The sequence below is a fragment of the Xenopus laevis genome, chromosome 1S (assembly GCF_017654675.1).
Source record: "Xenopus laevis strain J_2021 chromosome 1S, Xenopus_laevis_v10.1, whole genome shotgun sequence".
Lineage (NCBI taxonomy): Eukaryota > Metazoa > Chordata > Amphibia > Anura > Pipidae > Xenopus > Xenopus laevis.
Genome location: NC_054372.1, coordinates 12791811 through 12813721, shown reverse-complemented (window position 1 = coordinate 12813721; position 21911 = coordinate 12791811). Strand labels below are relative to the sequence as shown.

The window sequence follows — 21911 nt, the reverse complement described above, 5'->3', positions numbered from 1 at the left end:
TCTGGGAGAATTTAGGTAGGTGGTGTGTGGACGAGAACCTTCGTATACACTGTTCTGTGCTTTCCAATGAGAGTGTCTCGGCCATTTAACTTAAAGGGATCCTGTCATCGGAAAACATGTTTTTTTCAAAATGAATCAGTTAATAGTGCTGCTCCAGTAGAATTCTGCACTGAAATCCATTTCTCAAAAGAGCAATATTCAATTTTAAATTCTGACATGGGGCTAGACATATTGTCAGTTTCCCAGCTGCCCCAAGTCATGTGACTTGTGCCTGCACTTAAGGAGAGAAATGCTTTCTGGCAGGCTGTTGTTTCTCCTACTCAATGTAACTGAATGTGTCTCAGTGGGACCTGGATTTTACTATTGAGTGCTGTTCTTAGATCTACCCGACAGCTGTTATCTTGTGTTAGGGAGCTGCTATCTGGTTACCTTCCCATTGTTCTGCTGATGTGCTGATCCAAATTGCAGTGCAGCAGTAAAGAGCAACTGAAGTTTATCAGAGCACAAGTCACATGACTGGGGCAGCTGGGAAACTGACAATATGTCTAGCCCCATGTCAGATTTCAAAATGAAATAAAAAAAAAATATGTTTACTCTTTTGAAAAAAGGATTTCAGGGCAGAATTCTGCTGATGCATTTTGAAAAAAACATTCCCATGACAGTATCCCTTTAAAGGACACGACCCGCACATCACTAATGGCTACATACTCATGACAATGCTTGTAAGCACCTAACGCAGGCGGAACGCAGCATTTAGTGCTCCTCCTGCATTCAGCATGTGTTATTGTAAGTACAGGCCACTTTTAAAGAATGAATTTCATTTAGTCCTGCACTCCCCATTGAATGCATCAGAGGCCAGGGAGAAGCCATTGAGTCAAATTGCCAGCATCTGCTTGTCCCCTCGCTGACACTCATACTGTGGACCTGTGAGGAAATGATCCAGATCCCATTGTTTACTTCTCCTTCTTTATAACAAATATGTTCTGCTACACTTTTTGCCAGCGCATGCTGAAAATCCCAATATAAAATCTGCAGAATCAAGTCTATATGATGAATGGCGCCTGCGGGTATGGAAGCTATTTACATGCACCGCCGAGACCATCTCTTCTCAGAGCAGCATCTGCAACAAATCAGCTTTCCCTAAACACGGGATTCCAAGCCATGCACTGCACTCGCTCTCCCTTGCCAAATGTTACAGTTCCTAGTAGGTGATGAGCACTGCTGTCAACCCAAATATGAATGCTCATATATACAGCCGCTCGCTATGCAAAGTTCCTGTCTGCACTGCTGGTTCTGTCTCTCGAAACAATGTAGTAAAAAACAGCGTCTCATGCTTCTTCATAGGCCTGTTAATCATCCATACATTGTTTCAAAAGTCAGAACCACCAGGAGGAGAGAAATGGACTGTCAGATGCTGCTCTCAGTAGCAGATATATTTACACTGAAATTATGAAATGCACATTTAAAGGAGAACTAAAGCTCAACTAAAGAAGTAGCTAGAAATGTACATGATGTTTTGTGCTTCTGTACCAGCCCAAGGCAACCACAACCTTTAGCAGTAAAGATCTGTGTCTCCAAAGATGCCCCAGTAGCTCCCCATCTTCTTTTCTGCTGATTCACTGCACATGCTATGTGCTGCTGTCACTTACTGAGCTTAGGGACCCACTCACAATATACAGTACACATAGAATAGAAATGTCACAATATAAGGCTGATTAGTAATTAATACACATAATTACTACATGGCAGCACAGAAACCAGTGCAATTAGCATCAGAATTTAATAATCAGCAAACCTGTAGCATCAGTTTATATTACAGGGGAAGCTCATTTTCTGCTGGATAATTAGTGACGAGCCCTAAGCTTAGCTTCTCAACAGCCAATCAGAGCCCACTGAGCATGTGAGTGTCACAGACACTTTCCAAGATGGTGACCCCCTGTGACAAGTTTGAAGTCCTGGATCATTGCTGTTATTGACAAGCTCAAACTTTAGGCTGGTGCAATAAGTTCAGTATGTAAAATAGGGCAATATTTTCCGTTTTAAGGGTTTAGATCTCCTTTAAAGGGAAGTATCTTAGATTTACATTTTTTTTCACTAGGCAAAACTTTATTTTTTTTGAGTTTATATCCCCTTTAAGTAAGTTTACAGTATGTAATTTGGATTTGTTTTTTATTACGCTTTATGAACGAATTACCCCCACCCCTAGACACTGCAGAGTCAGTGTGTGTAGAGAGCAAAAAATTCCATCCAGTGGTTTTTAAGGCAACATCGACCAAAAAAAACCTTTGTGCCTAAGGTCATTCTTAATCCCTTTCGACTGTATAGCTTCATGTCACAGTACTCCAGGTCTGATTGCTGAATTTAGAAGTCAGAACCGGCAGTGCAGAGAATAGAAATGTGCATATTGGAAGCTTTAATTTTTTTTCATAGTTTTCAAATTATTTGCATTCCCGTTTGACACTTTTTCAGCTTTCATATGGGGGTCACTGACACCATCTAAAAAAACAAATGCTCTGTAAGGCTCAAAGGCCTTTCTATGTAGGCCTTTCCTACAGTCTCTTATTCAAACCAATGCATGGTTGCTATGGTAATTTGAACCCTAGCAACCAGATTGCTTGAATTGCAAACTGGAGAGCTGCTGAATAAAAAGAGGAATAACGCAAAAACTAGAGTCCTGTCCGGGTTAATTTTTTGGAACCTGTACCAGACCCGTACCTGCAATCCGCAACTCGCATTCTTACCCGCTTGGACCCGCTACCCGACCAGTAAGTACCTTATCCGCAACCCGGACCCGCTGACCATCAAGAATCAGGAAGTGCTGTCATTGTAAACCGGAAGTGACATTATCGTAAGTAGGCGTGATCAGAAAAAAGGAGTAAAAATCGCTATTGAGAAGACCCGTGGCCTGACCCGCGCCCCCCAAACCCGCAGAACTGCCGACCAGCATCTATACCCGCACCCGGAACTTGTAGGGTGCTGCAGGTTTTTGCGGGTACCCGACTCGCTGCAGGACTCGACCAAAAACCACAAATAGTAACAAATGAAAGCCAATTGTAAATTGTCTCAGATTATCACTCTCTTCATACTTAAAGTTAATTTAAGAGTGAACAACCCCTTTAAAGGAACAGTTCAGTGTAAAAATAAAAACTAGGTAAATAGATAGGCTGTACAAAATAAATAATGTTTCTGATATAGTTAGTTAGCCAAAAATGTAATGTATAAAGGCTGGAGTGACTGGATGTGTAACATAATAGCCAGAACACTACTTGCTGCTTTTCAGCTCTCTAACTCTGAGTTAGTCAGAGACTTGAAGGGGGGCCGCATGGGACATAACTGTTCAGTGAGTTTGTAATTGATCCTCAGCATTCAGCTCAGATTCAAAAGCAACAGTTTTGCCCCATGTGCCTTCCCTTAAGTCACTGATTGGTTACTGCCTGGTAACCAATCAGTGGAAACCAAGAGAGCTGAAAAGCAGGAAGTAGTATTCTGGCTATTATGTTACACATCCAGTCACTCCAGCCTTTATACATTACATTTTTGGCTAACTAACTATATTACAAACATTTTTTGTTTTGCACAGCCTATCTATTTACCCAGTTTTTATTTTCATACTGAACAATTCCTTTAAGGCACAAGTACAAAGCAATATGTTCCTGAGGCCTTTTAGTGATGTTCATATACTCAAGTTACACGATACAGTGTAAATATTTTGCTTATATTCACATTTGGTTCCTCTGGGCACATCTCTGTATTGCAGGTTATTTAGAGAGAGCCCCCCCCCCCCTATAGTAAAAAGACAGACAAACACATTGTGGTGTGTTTACGAGGCCGTTCCTTGTGGTGCTACTGCCATTCAGACTGTGGGTTTGTGTTTCGCCTGCCTCTTTAATAGTTTTCTCATAGAGAAATTCTCAGATCGGCCTTGAATTGTAATTCAGCGCGGGGATGAATAGCCGACATTCACACATCACTTGGCACCATTGTTTTTAGTTGGAGCTGACGACTCACTTAGATGGCCAGGCTTTGGCTGCCAAATAAAAAGCAAGCACTTATAAACAAAAAACTTATCCATAGGGGGAAAAAACTGTGCAAGTTTATAATCCAAGCACATAAATAGTGCACTGTTATGTCTGTTACGTGACTCCCACCCATGCCCCTTAATTATGCCAACGCCACTGCAGTCTCAAAAGAGACCGTATTCAGCCCAAGCACTTGGAGTGCCATTGTGATGTAAAACATATTGACGGTAGAGTTGTTGTACCCTCTTTGGCCATTCAAGGGGAACTTAATCCATAGAATAAAGCTAAGCCTAAAACATGTTTGCAATCTCTAGACTAGGCCATCTTGCAGGTCTCCCACTATTGCTCTACTACAAAGTTTCAGTTTTGGCTTTTAGAGAATGTAGAGAATTTTTGTTCAGTTTGGGCCACTCTTTTCTCTATATTTAATTTTGACGATATTTATTGTCCCTTAAAGGGGTTGTTCATCTGTGAGATTTGATGTAGAGATTGATATTTTGAAACAATTTGCAATTGGTTTTCATTTTTTATTACTTGTGGTTTTTGAGTTATTTAGCTTTTTATCCAGCAGCTCTTCCATTTGCATTTTAGGGTCCAAATTACCCTAGCAACAATGCATTGATTTGAACAAGAGACTGGGATGTGAATTGGAGAGACCTGAATAGAAAGACGAGTTATAAAAATTAGCAATAACTATACATCTGTAGCCTTACAGAGCATTTGTTTTTCAGAAGGGGTCAGCGACGCCCATTTGAAAGCTGCACACAGCTAGACATAAGGTGGCCATACACGGGCCGATAAAAGCTGCCGACAGACCAAGTCGGCAGTTTATTGGCCCGTGTATGGGGCCCCCCGACGGGCTTCCCCGATCGAGATCTGTCCGAAAGTCGGGCAGATCTCGATCGGATAGGACTAACAATCCCGTCGGATTGCGGCCGCATCTGTTCGTTGATGCGGTCCCGCGATCCGAACCCCGTTCCCATTCCCAGGATCCGATCGTTGGGTCCTAGGGCCCACGATCGGATCAGCCCGATATTGCCCAAACAGGTGGGTACTTGTTTGGCATATTGTGACGGAGCAGTAACATTCTGTGAAGACTATGGTAAGGGCTGTAATGTGACAGTCATGAGCAGGTCCGGACTGAGAATTTAAATAGGCCCTGGCATTTCAGTTACACAGTGGCCCACTCAGCCCCCACCAGCCCACTAAATACTGACTTTCTATGGGACCTTATAGCAGCCCCTCTGGCATTTGCCAGAACCCACAGATTGCCAGTCCGGGCCTGGTCATGAGAAACTGCCCCCAGGTGCCCCAATGGAACCTTCCCCAAACACAGTAACACATAAACACACTTGGGGCTCATTTATCAACACTGGGCAAATTTGCCCACGGGCAGTTACCCATAGCAACCAATCAGTGATTAGCTTTTTGAAGCAAGCTGCAAGTAGAACAATGAATTAGGGATGCACCATCACCGAACATCACCAAATTGATCCCTTAACCTCTGCCATTGACTTATACAGTAATTCGGCAGGTGGCGAATAGTCGAATTCCAGTTCTTTAAGAGCCAGAGTATGACAAATCTCGAAATTCGAATTTAAACTCGACTCGAGTTTGCATAATTCACAATTTGAGAGTTTTGACCAAAAAAACCTTCGAAAATTCGAAATAGAATTTTTAATTCAACCCTTGATAAAGTTTCCCCTTGGTGTCCCCCATTAAAGTCAATGGGGCAGGTTCAGGCCGGGAAGGAATTCTTGTGTAAAAGCGGTGCAACATAACACCAGTATTGACAAAACTATTCCCAAGCTAAAACCTCTTTTTACACGGCTACATACGTGCCAAAATTCCTTATGCGGATTTATGTGTGATTTTATATGGTGTCATTAAAAAGCAACTTGTGGTATAACCTTTCTACATAACAGGTGCTGGAGAACTACAAATCCCAGTACCCTCTTCTCAGATAAGTGTGGCAGGTGTGTGTAATCCTATGACTTTTGACTGTGTCCCAGTGACACGAAACGCGTTAGGCGAGAGATGCTTATATAAATAACATTTTCATATTTTTACTCATTTTTTGGTCTGATCTATGCGTGGCCTATCAGAGTGCCTTGCTCCAACATTTTTGTTTATCTGTTTACGGATTGCCCGCTCCCTTGGGCTGAGGGCTTGGGGCAGGAGCACCTGGGCCACCGATGTCATTTGGTGAGTTACTAATTTGGTGAAGCTTTTATGCTTAAAGGGCATGTAAAGTCTAAAATAGAATAAGGCTAGAAATGCTGTATTTTGTATACTAAACATAAACATGAACTTACTGCACCACAAGCCTAATCAAACAAATGATTTCAAAGTTGGCTACAGGGGGTCACCATCTTGTAACTTTGTTATACATCTTTGCAAGACTAAGACTGTGCACATGCTCAGTGTGGTCTGGGCTGCTTAGGGATCGTCATAAACAAAGCTGCTTGAGTTCTGCATGGCTGGGAAGTAAGGCGGGGGCTCCCCCTGCTGTTCATAAGTATGATTGTTTCCCTGCTCAGCAGTTAGGGACCGTCTGACAATTCCTATCTACAGCAGTAAATGAAGGGAGAATTTCACTGCATACAGTCAGGTTTCTTATAACAACGGTACACATTTTTTAATTAAAGTATATTGGAGATAGATTTCTTTTTCATTAAAGAAAGTAAAAATGGGATTTTATTTTTTTGCCTTTACATGCCCTTTAAATATATATTTAGGTGTGTGTAATCCTACAGAAGTTGCAATGCCAGAGTATCTCCTACCATATATTATATATTTATATATAGATTTATTTTCTTGCTGGCACATGGGCTGGGAGCAGCTTTGTTCTGCTGCAGTCTTGTTATCTACATTTACAACTGCTCCTGCTCTTGTTTCCTATGAGCCATGTACTTCCCACATCAAAGCCTAATCTAGTGGTTTAGGCACGTTCATCCGAAACCTCAACACTTTTTATCTATGAGAGGGAGGTATGTGGTTGTACCGAAGCTGATTTCAGCCCTTTACAGATATTAGTCCACTATCAAGCAGCCTTTTAACACTTGTCTGTGATACAGATGTTCATTTCCTTGACTCTCTGTTAAAATTGGCCAACCGCACGGGAGGATCGCCATGGTCTTAGAAACCGGAAATCACTTCTTCACTATCTGCTCTCAGTATTTGATTATTCCTTTCTGTTCTCTTGTTCCGATTTGTGAATAGATGTAGCAGAAGTCTGCAGGTCTGTTAATCAGCTGGATTCTGGCACTATGGGGGTTATGTAATATATATATATATATATATATATATATATATATATATATATATATATATATATATATACACGGGCCGATAAAAGCTGCCGACAGACCAAGTCGGCAGCTTATTGGCCCTTGTATAGAGCCCCCCGATGGGCTTTCCCAATTGATATCTGGCTGAAAGTCGGCCAGATGCCGATCGGGCAGTCTAGAAAATCCCGTCTGATCGCGGGCGCATCTTTTCATTGATGCGGTCCTCCAATCTGACCGCCTGTTTGGCCTCTGTTCTGATCTGATTGCTGGGACCTAGGACCCATGATCGGATCAGCCCGATATCGCCCACTTCAATGTGGGCATATCGGGGAGACATCTGCTCATTTGGCGATATCAACAACGAGTTGATCTCCCTGTGTATGGCCACCTTAAGTTTGCCCAGGAGCAGTAACCCTTAGCAATCAATCATCTGGTAGAATTTACAGTCACTTGTTTAAAAGCTAACATTTTATCGGTTGCTATGGGTTACTTCTCGTGGGCAAACTTAGTGTCTTTTATTATATATGGGGTATTGTTTAAGGAGTTCAATTTTTGAGACCTGGACACGACCCCAACCCGCAGCCCGCGACCCAAACCACAACCCGCGTATTTACCCACTTGGATCCGATACACGACCCATGCCCGCAACTGCTTTATCCTCCACCCAATCCACAACCAGCCAATCACCATTAAACAGGAAGTGCTGTTGCTGCTAACCGGAAGTGATATTATCAGAAGTAGGTGGAGAAAAAGTTTTGTAAAATTTTAAAAGGAGTAAAATAAAAACAATATAGCATAAGATGAGAAATATAGATGAGACCCAAACCCAATCAGCCGGATTCTGACACTATGGGGGTTATGTAATAAAATGCACTAAGTTTGCCCAGGAGCAGTAACCCATCGCAACCAATCAGCTGGTAGAATTTACTAGACACTTGTTTAAAAGCATCTTATTGTTGCTATGGGTTTCTGCTCCTGGGCATACATAGTGTCTTTTATTACATATGGGGTACTGTTTAAGGAGATAGAGTCCAATTTTTGAGACCTGGGCCCGACCCCAACCTGCAGCCCGCGACCTGAACCACAACACGCATATTTACCCACTTGGGTCCCCTACCCGACCCATGCCCGCAACGGCCTTATCCGCTACCCGATCCACAACCAGCCAATCACCATTAAACAGGAAGTGTTGTTGCTGCGAACCGGAAGTGACATTATCAGAAGTAGGTGGAGACAGAAAAAAGTTTTGTAAAATATAGACACTATAGCATAAGATAAGAAATTTAGATGAGACCCACTATCTGACCCGCATCTATACCCGCACCACGAAAATCCTACCCTCATCCACAAGGCACCTGCTTTTTTTGCGGGGAAACCGCGGGTACATGACCCGCTGCAGGACACTATCAGGAGTCAGTTCCAGCAGATGCTGCTTTCATTATCGATTACATTTATAGATGACATTGAAAATATTATACTTGGAAAGCTGCTTAGAAATTAGAATTTTTTTGGGTGCTTGGGCTCTATGAAGCCCATTGTTTTTTTTAGTGAGTGGCTGCTTTAAAAAAAGCTGAATGAAGCAAAATATAAATACTTTCCATGTACAACATTCTGGCACATTTATTTATAGCGCACAGCTCTGTGCAAGCCGTTAAAAAGAAAGTCACACCTAGAAATGAGGGAGTGATCATTCTGGCCCCAAGAACTTACAATCATGTCCCTAAAACAATCAAGCTTCATTAGCGTGTTCACTAGGCCTTACTGTAATGATGGCACTGCAGGAGGGCTATGGGTGAAGAAAAGAAAGTTTGTGCTCTGAGAGGAAAATGATTTTGCAAGATTGAAGCAGCTCAGAAAATAAAAAAATCAACATTGAATTTCTCAACCTAACTTTTTTTATCCAGTTGCAACCAACACTCGCTGACAGATTTCACCTGTTCTAACGGGCTGATTGCAGCATGAATTCCAGCATAATATTACAAATGGTGTCTTAGAGAAAACAAGCGTAGAACGCTGATAAAGGATAATATAAGCCTTTTCAGTGCATTTTCATTGGCTGTTTGATAATATGCAGTTTCTGTGAGTGCTGCCATGCAGGTTGAAGCTGCACACCAGAAAAAAACTGTATTTCCCTGCCATTGTTTTCCCTGATTTTGCTCTCGCTTGGAAACCCTCGAATGTATAAAACACCACCCCTCTCTCTTTTTGTTTGCATTTTTACACATGGAAATCATTTTACCAGATAAATGTAATTCATCTTCACGTGCAGGGGGCCAGAATGTGCAGAGGGGGCCAGAATGTGCAGAGGGGGCCAGAATGTGCAGAGTCAGCAGAAAGGGAAGTCCGATCTAAACCAAATATCCAACTCCATTTGATTTACATCTCCTAAGATTTTAGTTAAAGTTTTTGGCAGAGAGCCCATGGCTCTGAGTACAGAAATGCGCCTATTGTTCGCATGTATCATCGCTTCTGTTCCCCCAGTAAAAAAGTGCAGATAAGGAAGTTTCCCGAAATATCTGCGTTTTTATGTAACATGCTGGGAGATGGGTTCTGGCTCAGCAGACTTGGAACTTGGGAACTTAACTACAGTGAGGATAAGCTATAGAGGGCTTTGGGCTTATTTATTTGTGCATGTATAGGACCTGTTATGCAGAATGGTTGGGACCTGGGGTTTTCCGGATAATGGATCCTTCTGTAATTTGGATCTTATGTCTGCTAGAAAATAGGGGTTGTTCGCCTTTGAAATAACTTTTAGTATGACGAAGAGAGGGATATTCTGAGACAATTTGCAATTGGTTTTCATTTTTTATTATTTGTAGTTTTTGAATTATTTATTCGGCAACACTGCTTTCAGCAATCTGGTTGCTAGGTTCCAAATTACCCTAGCAACCATGCACTGATTCAAACAAGAGACTGCAATATGAATAGGAGAATGAAGAGCAGTAACAAGTAGCAATAACAATAAATTTGTAGCCTTACAATTTCTGGACAATTTTTTCCCTTCCCATAAGGATTAATTATATCTTAGTTGGGATCAAGTCTAATATACTGTTTTATTATTACAGAGCAAAAGGAAATCATTTTTGGAAAATCTAGACCCTGAGTCTACTGTACAAGCCTAGATCTACAGGATCCCTCTTTGGCAATTTATTATAGACATTAGACTATAAGCTTCTCTGGGAATGGCATGTAAAATACTGTATATGTCAGTATATCACTAAACAGTGCGGGGGGTTATTTATCAAAATCCGAAAATTTTTGATAATTTTCTGAAAAATACTCCAACCAAATCCGCACTGATTTTTCCCCCTTATTTATCAATATATTTTCCCGAAAATTTCCTGTGCTGGGGAAAAACTTGATAATATCGTGAAAAAAATTTGAATTGTATGACTTTTTTCAGATTTGACCAAAAACTCCCACAAAATCTTCGGATTATTGCACGAAACCCAGGGCAGATCAGGATTTCTTCGGGACTTCTCCTATTGACTTCTACATGAACTCGGCAGGTTTGAGTTGGAGTACTTTTTTATTCAGACATCGTCAGATTTTAATAAATTCTGAAAAAAATTATTTTTTTACCATTAAAAATAAGGGTTTTTTTCATTAAAAAAACCTTGAATTTTTGAGTTTTTGGCATTCGGACATTAATAAATAACCCCATGAATGAATAAATCCCTCTGATATTAGGCCCCATTGAGTTCTCATGTAGTAGGCACTCTGAGCAATGTGTGGTATTTATATACAGGTATGGGACCTGTTATCCAGAATGCTCGGGACCTGGGGTTTACCGGATAAGGGGGTCTTTCTGTAATTTGGATCTTCATACCATAAGTCTACTAGAAAATCATATAAACATTAAATGAACCCAATAGGCTGGTTTTGCTTCCAATAAGGATTAATTGGGATCAAGTACAAGCTACTGTTTTATTATTACAGAGAAAAAGGAAATTATTTCTAAAAATCTGGATTATTTGGATAAAATTAGGGATGCACTGAATCCAGGATTCGGTTCGGGATTTGGCCAGGATTCGACCTTTTTCAGCAGGATTCAGATTCGGCCTAATCCTTCTGCCTGGCTGAACCGAATCCTAATTTGCATATGCAAATTAGGGACCGGGAGGGAAATAGCATGACTTTTTGTCACAAAAGAAGGAAGGAAAAATGTTTTCCCTTCCCACCCCTAATTTGCATATGCAAATTAGGATTTGGTTTGGTATTCCGCCGAACCGGTTCGCCTGAATCAAAAATAGTGGATTCGATGCATCCCTAGATAAAATGGAGTCTATGGCAGACACCTATTCTGTAATTCGGAGCTTTCTGGATAACAGGTTTCTGGATAACGGATCCCATACCTGTACTTGGAATATTTTCCATTTAACGGATATGTTTATAATGATTACAATAGGTATAAGTAAATTATGTATGACAGTGTCGGACTGGCCCAACTGGCTACCAGATTATAGTATGTAAAGAAAAGAAGAGAATAGAGGTTGAGTGAGGAGAGGGAGAAAATAGTACTGAGAGTGGCCCCTGGTCCAGGCCCGGACTGGCAATCTGTGGGTTCTGGCAAATGCCAGAGGGGCTGCTATAAGGTGCCATAGAAAGTCAGTATTTAGTGGGCTGGTGGGAGCTGTTTGGGCCTCTATGTGGGCTGATTGGGCCTCTGTGTACCTGAAATGTCAGGGCCTTTTTAATTCTCAGTCCGGACCTGCCCTGGTCTAAGGGTTTTTGGTGGGTCCCTGGTGTCCCAGTCCGACACTGACTGATGGTGTGAGTTACATGAACTGTCCTTTAGCTGTTGCTGTGTGTATAGTAGGGAAGTGTGGTTTAGCCCCCATACAGGAACAGGAAGTAACTTTGTATCACACAATTACCAGGAAGTAAACATCATTTTTAGCTAGAGGCATATGCTGTTGATATAAGTATGCACATGGACAAATGACAATGTTGGTTTTACTTTGCAGCATCACAGGCCATATAGAAGAAATATAGATCCACATGAGCAATGGTCTTTGATATATGTCAATAAAGATGTTTATTCTGTGACCTGAAACCCAAAGGACTTATTTGCCTTTAAACGGGGCCATGCGTTTTCTCGTGCCAGGATGTTCCAGTGGTATTCTGTATCATTTATTATTGAATCATGGCTAAAAGTAGGCTGCGGGCAATTACTTTCTTCAACTTCTACTTTTAAGAGCTGGTAATACCTATAAATAGATGAGGAGCGTGCGGTGAAGCTGCTGAGAAGGACACTACTGCAATACAGAAGGGCCTTTAGCAGAGATTGGGTTGGTTGGAAAGAGAAAATATCCAAAAGTTTAACCGTGAGCCGTAGAATGAAGAATACTGTTTTCAAAATAGAAACATTCTCTGTGTGTGTCTAAGACCAGAATTTACTCCAGTACACCAGGTATGAGACCTACTATCTTGAATGCTCGGGACCTGGGGGTTTTCTGGATAATGGATCTTTCCATAATTTGGAACTTCATACCTTAAAGACCCCCCATACACAGGCCCAAAAGCTGCCAACAGACTGCGTCGGCAGCTTGTCGGCCCGTGTGTAGGGCCCTCCGACGGGCTTTCCCGATCAATATGTGGCCGAAAGTCAGCCAGATGCTGACCGGGCAGGGTAAAAAATCCAGTTGGATCGTGGCCACATCTGTTCGTTGATGCAGTCCCGCGATCCGATCACCTGTATGGCCTCCATTCTGATCTGATAGTTGGGCCCTAGTAGAGCCCTCGATCGGATCAGCCCGATATTGCCCATTTCAATGTGGGCATATTGGGGAGATATGCACTCATTTTTCGAAATCACCAAAATAGCGGATCTCCCTGTGTATGGCCACCTTTATAAATCTTTATAACCTTAAATAAACCCAATAGACTGGTTTTGCTTCCAATAAGGATTAATTCATCTTAGTTTGAATCAAGTACAAGCTACTGTTTTATTATTACAGAGAAAAAGGAAATTATTTCTAAAAATCTGGATTATTTGGATAAAATTAGGGATGCAACGAATCCAGGATTTGGTTTGGGATTCGGCCAGGATGCTGCCTTTTTCAGCAGGATTCGGATTCAGGATTCGGGGAGGGAAATAGCTTGACTTTTTGTCACAAAAGAAGGAAGTAAAAATGTTTCCCCCTTCCCACCCCTAATTTGCATATGCAAATTAGTATTTGGTTTGGTATTCCGCCGAATATTTCGCAAAGGATTCGGGGGTTCACCTGAATCAAAAATAGTGGATTCGGTGCATCCCTAGATAAATACATTTTCCTGGATTTTACGTCATTCTGATGGATTTTACATCATCCCCGGAAAAACATAAAATGGGTGTTCCACTGTATAATCGAATAGTTCCTTCCTTCATTTCTCTCATAAAGCAGCAGTTCTGCCATAATTTAGGGCAGAGATTCTAGTTACCTTTTTACAGAACGTTTAGACAACAGGGGTCAGAGATCCTATCTAAACCCATACCTCCCAACATTTTGGAAATAGAAAGAGGACCCCGCCCATTGATATGGCCACAACCCCTAATTACTTAATGTTAATGTTCATTTTACAAAATTTGCCAAGTTATGAAAGTTTGAGCACATTTCTGTGATTTATTTTTGTTATTAGTTTTGCTAATGAAGGTGAATTGCCCTTTAAGCTGGAAGTCACAGTTTCCCCAAGAGACCTGCTTATCTTAAATAGTTACAACTGCTTCTTTGCTGATCTTAAATTGTTACAAATGTATCTAAGTGCACCTGTTGGCAATAGCCAATTAAGTTAGAAACTTTGTATCTTTTTCTGGCTGTTCAGTGCAGGAGATCAAAGAGAAAGTCGGGACATTTCCCAGGACTGCGGATTGAGCTGTCAAAATCGGGACTGTCCCGAGAAAAACGGGACAGTTGGGAGGTATGTACACCTACTATTTCCATCACTTCCGGATTCTGGGTCCTTAAAGCGATACTGTCATGGGAAACATGTTTTTTTCAAAATGCATCAGTTAGTAGTGCAGACTTCTGCACTGAAATCCAATTCTCTAAAGAGCAAGCAGATTTTTTTTAATATTTAATTTTGAAATCTGACATGGGGCTAGACATATTGTCAGTTTCCAAGCTGTCTCCAGTCATGTGACTTGTGCCTGAACTTTAGGATGGAACCACTTTCTGGCAGGCTATTTCTCCTACCTAATGTAACTGAATCAGTCTCAGCGTGACTTGGCTTTTACTATTGAGTGTTGTTCTTAGATCTACCAGGCAGCTGTTATCTTGTGTTAGGGAGTTGCTATCTGGTTACCTTTCCATTGTTCTTTTGTTTGGCTGCTGGGGTAGGGGGAGGGGTGATATCACTCCAATTTGCAGTACAGCAGTAAAGAGTGACTGAAGTTTATCAGAGCACAAGTCACATGACTGGGGGCAGCTGGGAAACTGACAATATATCTAGCCCCATGTCAGATTTCAAAATTGAATATAAAAAAATGGATTTCAGGGCAGAATTCTGCTGTAGCGGCACTATTAACTGTTTTCCCATGACAGTATCCCTTTAACAAAAATCATTAGCAGAGTGCTAGTTATAAGAATGCTTATCAAGGCAAAGAATAAAAGCACTTAACTTGCAGCCTTGTGCTTCTTTCTTAAGCTGGCCGTAGATATAAAGATGTACAAAATGAATGTTCATACGATCTTCAGACTGTGTGTGGATCGTCCCGTCATTTTTTGTACCATAGTCGTTTAGTCGATCAGACAGGTTAGAATATTTCTGTTGCTTAACGATAATATCTCTGCATGTATTGCCTAACTGACAGTATTAGCGGGTGACTATCACAACAATTTGTCGGACGTAACTTTCATACGATTGCTGTCTGTCATTTCATGGCCAGTAACAAACAAGGGAAAGTTGTGCTCACCACTATTTTTTAAAACCATTCATGGCCAGGACATCGTCTGATTTGTTATTTTAACTACTTTATTTAATCCGAATGGTTATTTGTAGGTCGGAAGATTGCAATAGGGATGCACCGAATCCAGGATTTGGTTTGGGATCCGGTCTTTTTCAGCAGAATTCAGATTCAGCAGATTCTGCCAGGCTGAACCGAATCCAAAGTTGAACATGCAAATTAGGGGCGGGAGGGAAATCGCGTGACTTTTTGTCACAAATTAGAAGTAAAAAATGTTTTCCCCTTTCCACCCCTTATTTGCATATGCAAATTAGGATTTGGATTAGGTAGGGTTGCCACCTTTTTTTTTTGAGGAAACCGGGCAAGGGGCGGGGATGATGTCAGGGGTGGACCGGATGACGTTGGGGGCAGGGTGGGTGAAAGGGGGCGGCACGGATGATGTGGGGGCGGAACTTCAATGTCACTTCCTAACTTGGAAATCCGGACAGGCACTTGTCACCCGGGCAGCCCTTCCAAAAACCGGACTGTCTGGTTGAAATCCGGACAGGTGGCAACCCTAGTATCAGGGTCTGGTGTGCCTTGTCTCACTGATCCTGAAGCTGCAATGTCCGTTTTTGGGGGCTGAACAGAAGACCCAGTAAACAAGAGACAAAGGTTTTTAAAATGAAAGCGACATCCTGTATCTTTAAGGTCGTAGCTTATGGCTATAAGTTGAGTCTTTTGCAACCAAACCAAAGAAATTTTATTATTTGATGGGTTGTGAGTAGGACATTTGCAGGTGGGTCACTGAATAGGTTTCTCTGTGTCCCTTCTTATCATCCCCTTGGTTGGCAGCACTTGTGGTTTTATGGAGTCCAGCAATGCACTTTGCAAGGCTGTGGGTTGGGTTGTCACAATTAGTGATTGGAATAAAATGCAGAGTTGCACTAGGACCTGCTGTTTCGGCTCTCTTCTTTATTCTTCAGTTAGATCCATACAGGCTTCTAGCCAGGGAACTTTCTTTCTCCTGGGATTGTGGTTCTGTGCCTCTTATCTAGAGAAAATTGTTTTGCCCCCATGTTCATAGCTCACTTACCTTCTGGGTTCCTCCAGCACTCCTCCTCCTCTTCTAAAGCCGAGCCAAGCAAAACCACTCCAGCAGACAGTCTACCATCATACCCATGGGTAAGAGCCCTGCTAGTTAAAATACAGAAGGCTGTGCCTTTATTCTCTTACCATGAGTATTATTGCCATGGGCTCAAGTGATTTGTAAGACAGAGGTCTCCTATTTGTATACACATATATATATATAGAGCTTAGATTTATTATATAGTGTCACTGAAACAACCCTAGAGAATAACCTGGCATAACTTCAAATGCATAGGGGGAAAAAATTAAGTGTCTCAAAATGTTTTCACATTATTGGAAGTCCCGTGGTTGTCTAAAGGCATTGCCCTACTTGTTAGCTTAGCAATGTGTGTGCTTGATAAATAGACGATCATGAATTCTCCAAAGGTGCCGAACATAAACCTGGTGCTGTGAGCAAGAAGTATAGATAGAATAGAAATGCAGGGCCCCCCGAATAAGCTTATTGCTGGACTCCCCTAATTCTCAGTGTGGTCAACTGTATTATGGGATGTCTACCTCCCACCTGTCCTGTTTTTAGCGGGACAGTACCGATTTTGACAGCTCAACCCGAAGCCCTGGATTGTAGTGATGTGCGGGCCGGCCCGATACCTGTGGGGCGGGTTCAGGCTGACCTCGCACTCCTCTTCGCACCTTCAAATGCTGGCTTCAGACATCCGGCTTCACGTTTTGTGAAGTCATCAGCGGGGCGCCGCCGGTCTATAAAAGGAACTCGGAAGTCGGATGTAAGCGGGCTGAGGGAGGGCGGGTTATGGTCGGGTATGACCCGCACATCACTATTGGATTGTTAATGAAATGTCCCAAGTTTCTCTTTGACCTCAAATAAGCAGTTGTAACAATTTTAGATAAGCAGGTCTCTTGGGGAAACAGTGACTTGCAGCTTAAAGGATAATTCACCTTTATTAGCAAAACTGTAATAACACATAAAAACCACAGAAATTTGGCGGGGTAATTTTTTGCAAATCTTTTTGAATCTCTTTTTGAATCACATGTTGCTCATTCAGCACTCTCACCAGAAAGTTGGTTTTATAGAGCAATTTCTGGTGGGATCAGTCTGATTTGGAACTTCACGGCCTAAGGGATCAAAATGTATGAGGCAAAGACTGGTCTGTCGGGTCACTGAAATTCCAGTATGGACACCATATTCCTGTTCTTCCCTGGCTTACCTGGGTTATACTGTAAGTCTTCTTCATTGCTATGAGATCAAAACAACTCTAACATTTCTTTCTATCTACAGAGATGTCTAGAAATGTGTTCAGTTAAAACCGCATTGTATGTGGAGATGCAAGAAGCCATTAGCGTTTGGGAGGGGTCTGGCAGTCTGTGTTGTGGTTGAGAGAGTGGTGAGATGTTGTGGTTACCCCATTTGGATGAACTGACTGACAGGGGGAGTTGTTGGCTGGAGCAGACATGTTGTGGGCAGGATATTGGTTGAATGTGTGTTGAGGGTTGAACTTAGAAGTGTCAATCAGTAGAGCAGTGTGCTGCTTGGGTTCATGTGTTGCGAAGCGAACAGGTCAATGTAATTTGGTTTGTGTAGCCATTAAACTCTTAAGGTGGTTATAGACGCACCGATAATACCGCACAAAACAAATTTTCTTACAATATTCGCTGCGTGTATGACGAGCCACCGATCGGCAGAAGACTTGGATATCGGTCTGCTCGTCGATCAGGCTGGCTGGAAAATTTTGATTGGGTGCCTTTAAAGGCATTTGAACATTGGCCATTTGTGGCCTGTAATTCACACAGCAGATTCCCAAAAATGCATTTTTTTCCATCTGCTGGTAGCATTGACTGGGTACAAGGAATACATTGGGGTAGATTTATTAAGGTTCAAATGGTGAATTCAAATTTTTCATATTTGAATTTTTGGCCAAAACGTACAAATTTGAGTTGGGAAAAATCATATTGAAATTCGAGATTTATTGACCCTCAAAGTAACTCTAATTCAATAGGTCGCCGGCTAAAACGTGCCGAGTTTATGTAGAAGTCAATGGCAGAGGTCCCTCAACCCATTTGAAGATGTTAATAGCCTTCCTGACATTAGAGTTTTTTTCGGAGAATAAACTCGAATCGAGTTCCGTTCAAATTCGATTTGAGTTTCCAGGTCTGTAATATTCGTTCGAATTTAAGACGTTCCAGTTTTTTTATAAATAAGATTACATTAGAGTTTTGAGGTTATTCGCATACCTCCCAATATTTTGTAAATAGAAAGAGGGACAAAAAGACTTGCTGCGCCGAGCATGGCGAGATTTTTTGGCCAAGCTCAATTTTGTGGCCACACCCCCTAATAACCATGTTCATTTAAAAAAATGTGGCAGGTTGTGTAAGTAATTTCTGTGGTTTTTATGTGTTATCACAGATTTGCTAATGAAGGTGACTTGCCCTTTAAACTGCAAGTCAGTTTCCCCAAGAGACCTGCTTATCTTAAATTGTTACAATTGTTTCTATGCTTATCTTAAATTATTACAAAAGTATCTAAGTGCACCTGCCACGTATTCTGGGCTCTCTGCCAAAAGCCAATTTCGTTTTAGAAACTTTGTATCTTTTTATGGCTGTTCAGTGCAGGAGATCAAAGAGAAAATTGGGACATTTCATTAACCAACCTGATACTGCTGGTTTAGCTGTCAAAAATGGGACTGTCCCGCCAAAAACGGGACAGTTGGGAGTTATGCATTCAAGTCATTCGAGGTAAAAAAAAACTCTATCACTAAATGTGCCCCATAGTGTTGGTATTGCAGTATACTGTAAACTGTCACATTGCGTGTGGATAATAGAGACAATTACTGCAAATGAACTGAAAGCCTTGGGGCATTAATTAACAGGAGACGTGTATCATTAAGTGCGGCTCCCAGCAGCGCAGTACATTTCCATTGCAAGCAGCAGTGCCAGCAGGAGTGTTTCCATGCACTCTATTTTCGGCATTCTCAGATAGTACGGCGTTCCGGGAAACAAGCCATCTTTGTGTGTGACTGTAGAGATGGTGCGTGGAAGCTCTCGAATACGAGCCCCGCTGTGTTTGGAAGCAAGCTGCCTTGGAAATGGGATTTGCACTGGATATGTCGCAATGTTTGCGCATCTCCTTGTAGGGACGGTTGGACGCATTTACTGCACACATACACAGAATCCCTGCCTGGCATGTCAGTGGAATTAATTGTACAGAACTAGTGACTTAGCAATAGGGAAATAATAGAATTGACAACATTCTGATCCATTATCCAGAAACCTATTACCCAGAAAGCTCGGATTTTTATACCAATTATCCACATTTTTAAAAAAATGATTTCCTTTTTCTCTGTAATAATAAAACAGTAGCTTGTACTTGATCCCAACTAAGATATAATTAATCCTTATTGAAAGCAAAACCAGCCTATTGGGTTTATTTAATGTTTAAATTTATAGTAGACTTAAGGCATGAAGACCCAAATTACGGAAATATCCAATATCCGGAAAACCCTAGGTCCCGAGCATTCTGGATAACAGGTCCCATACCTGTACAATAATATTCAGCTCTGCTGTGCCTGAGTAGAAAGTATTTCACAGCATCTCTGGCTCATTTCAAGTCTTCTGGGGCTTGCAATGCTTTGTAAATAAGATGTAATGTGATTGGCCCAAGCAGTTATCCAATTGGAAGGTTTAACAATCACATCCATAATAAGGATCTAGATGAAGAATGATGCACCAATTATGTTGCTTGCGTTGGCCAAATGCAGAATCTGCCTCAAAAGGTTTGTTGATTCCCAAACCTGACCAACAACAACAAGAAAAATCGTTACCATTCATTTGTCATCTCACACATGATTTAAAGGAGAACTAACTTAAAGGGGACCTGTCACCTAAAAAAATTTACTTTAATTCCTATTTTTCACGTTAGTTAAGCAAAATAAACTTTAATTACACTGTATAAATTATTTGAATCTTGTTTCCTTCGGTCTGGGAACTCATTACTATACCAAGCAGGCAGGCGCCTTTTTGTGGACACTGTTATTAAGACAAGCCGTGTATTATCTCCGTATCTTGTTTGTGCACCAGAATGGGGGACCTGATGTCCATCCCCATGTCCTGGCTACACAATTAAATGGTAAACACAGATGGGGAATGTGGGCAGTGCAGTGACATTGAGTAAGTGCTGAATGGAAAGTGAAAGTAATCTCCTGCCCCGCCTCTATGCCTAAGGCATAGAGGAGGGGCATACAATATTTGATTGACAGCTGAGATTTTTAAATGAGTTTACAACAGCTATGAATTCCTTAATAAAAAAGTTGTTTTATGTTTAATTTGAAAAAGACTTTTATTATACAGCTTTTAATGTCTGGGTGACAGGTCCACTTTAAGAAGTAGTAGGTTGTACATTATGTTTGTGCTTCTGTACCAGCCCAAGGCAACCACAGCCCTTTAGCGGTAAAGATCTGTGTCTCCAAAGATGCCCCAGTAGCTCCCCATCTTCTTTTCTGCTGATTCACTGCACATGCTCTGTGCTGCTGTCACTTACTGAGCTTAGGGACCCACTCACAATATACAGTACACATAGAATAGAAATGTCACAATATAAGGCTGATTAGTAATTAATACAGATAATTACTACATGGCAGCACAGAAACCAGTGCAATTAGCATCAGAATTTAATAATCAGCAAACCTGTAGCATCAGCTTATATTACAGCCAGGGAAGCTCATTTTCTGCTGGATAATTAGTGACGAGCCCTAAGCTTAGCTTCTCAACAGCCAATCAGAGCCCACTGAGCATGTGAGTGTCACAGACACTTTCCAAGATGGTGACCCCCTGTGACAAGTTTTTTGCTGCTAATGACCAGCTGAAACTTTAGGCTGGTTAAATAAGTTCAGTATATTAAATATGGCATTTTTATCCATATTCATTTTTAGGGTTTAGTTCTCTTTTAAAGGGTTCAGATATGATTTGGCAAGGCAATTTGGTATTTGGTGCATTTCTAATAATATTATAATAATATACTAGATGTCTTATTGTGCTTCCTATGCCTGCCTTCTAATGTCATGCTTTGAGTCCATACACAGGAATGCACTCCACATTCCAGCCACACCAACTGCCACATAACGATGAGAAGAATCTAATAGAAAATAATAAATAAATAGCAATATATATATATATATATATATATATATATATATATATATATATATATATATATATATATATATATATATACACACATGCACATCTCCTTCACCTAATCTGCAATGTATAATACTTTCTCCCTTTTTCTACAGGTCATCGCACAATGAATTAGAAAAACACAGGTATGTTATTATTATTATTTATTATTATTAACAAGTATTTTTAGAGCACCAACATATTGTGCAGCGCTGTAAAATGCATGTGCTTATACAAAGAAAACACATGAGTTACATACATATAACATACAGAGTTACATACATAACAACCAGTACCAGTACAAAAGGTGAGGAAGGCCCTGAGCAAAAGAGCTTACAATCTAAAAGGGAAGGGAATTTCTTTCAGCTATTGAACAGTTTAATCTCATCACAGGGTATCCGTCTAATATAATTAGACGGTTGTCTTGGCTCCACTCAGTACCCTGATGTAAATGAGCTCCCA

The 21911-nt window shown here is 41.2% G+C and overlaps 1 protein-coding gene across 4 annotated transcripts in view; it reads left to right on the top strand.

Annotated features, from left to right (window-relative positions):
• The window catches only part of mxd4.S (MAX dimerization protein 4 S homeolog), a 47404-nt gene that overhangs the window by 18736 nt on the left and 6757 nt on the right, over positions 1-21911 (top strand). For 3 of the 4 annotated variants that reach the window (XM_018235426.2, XM_018235417.2, XM_041574538.1), the window contains exon 3: positions 21566-21595. In XM_018235426.2, the coding sequence (XP_018090915.1) occupies positions 21566-21595 (30 nt within the window). 4 annotated transcript variants of the gene reach the window in all.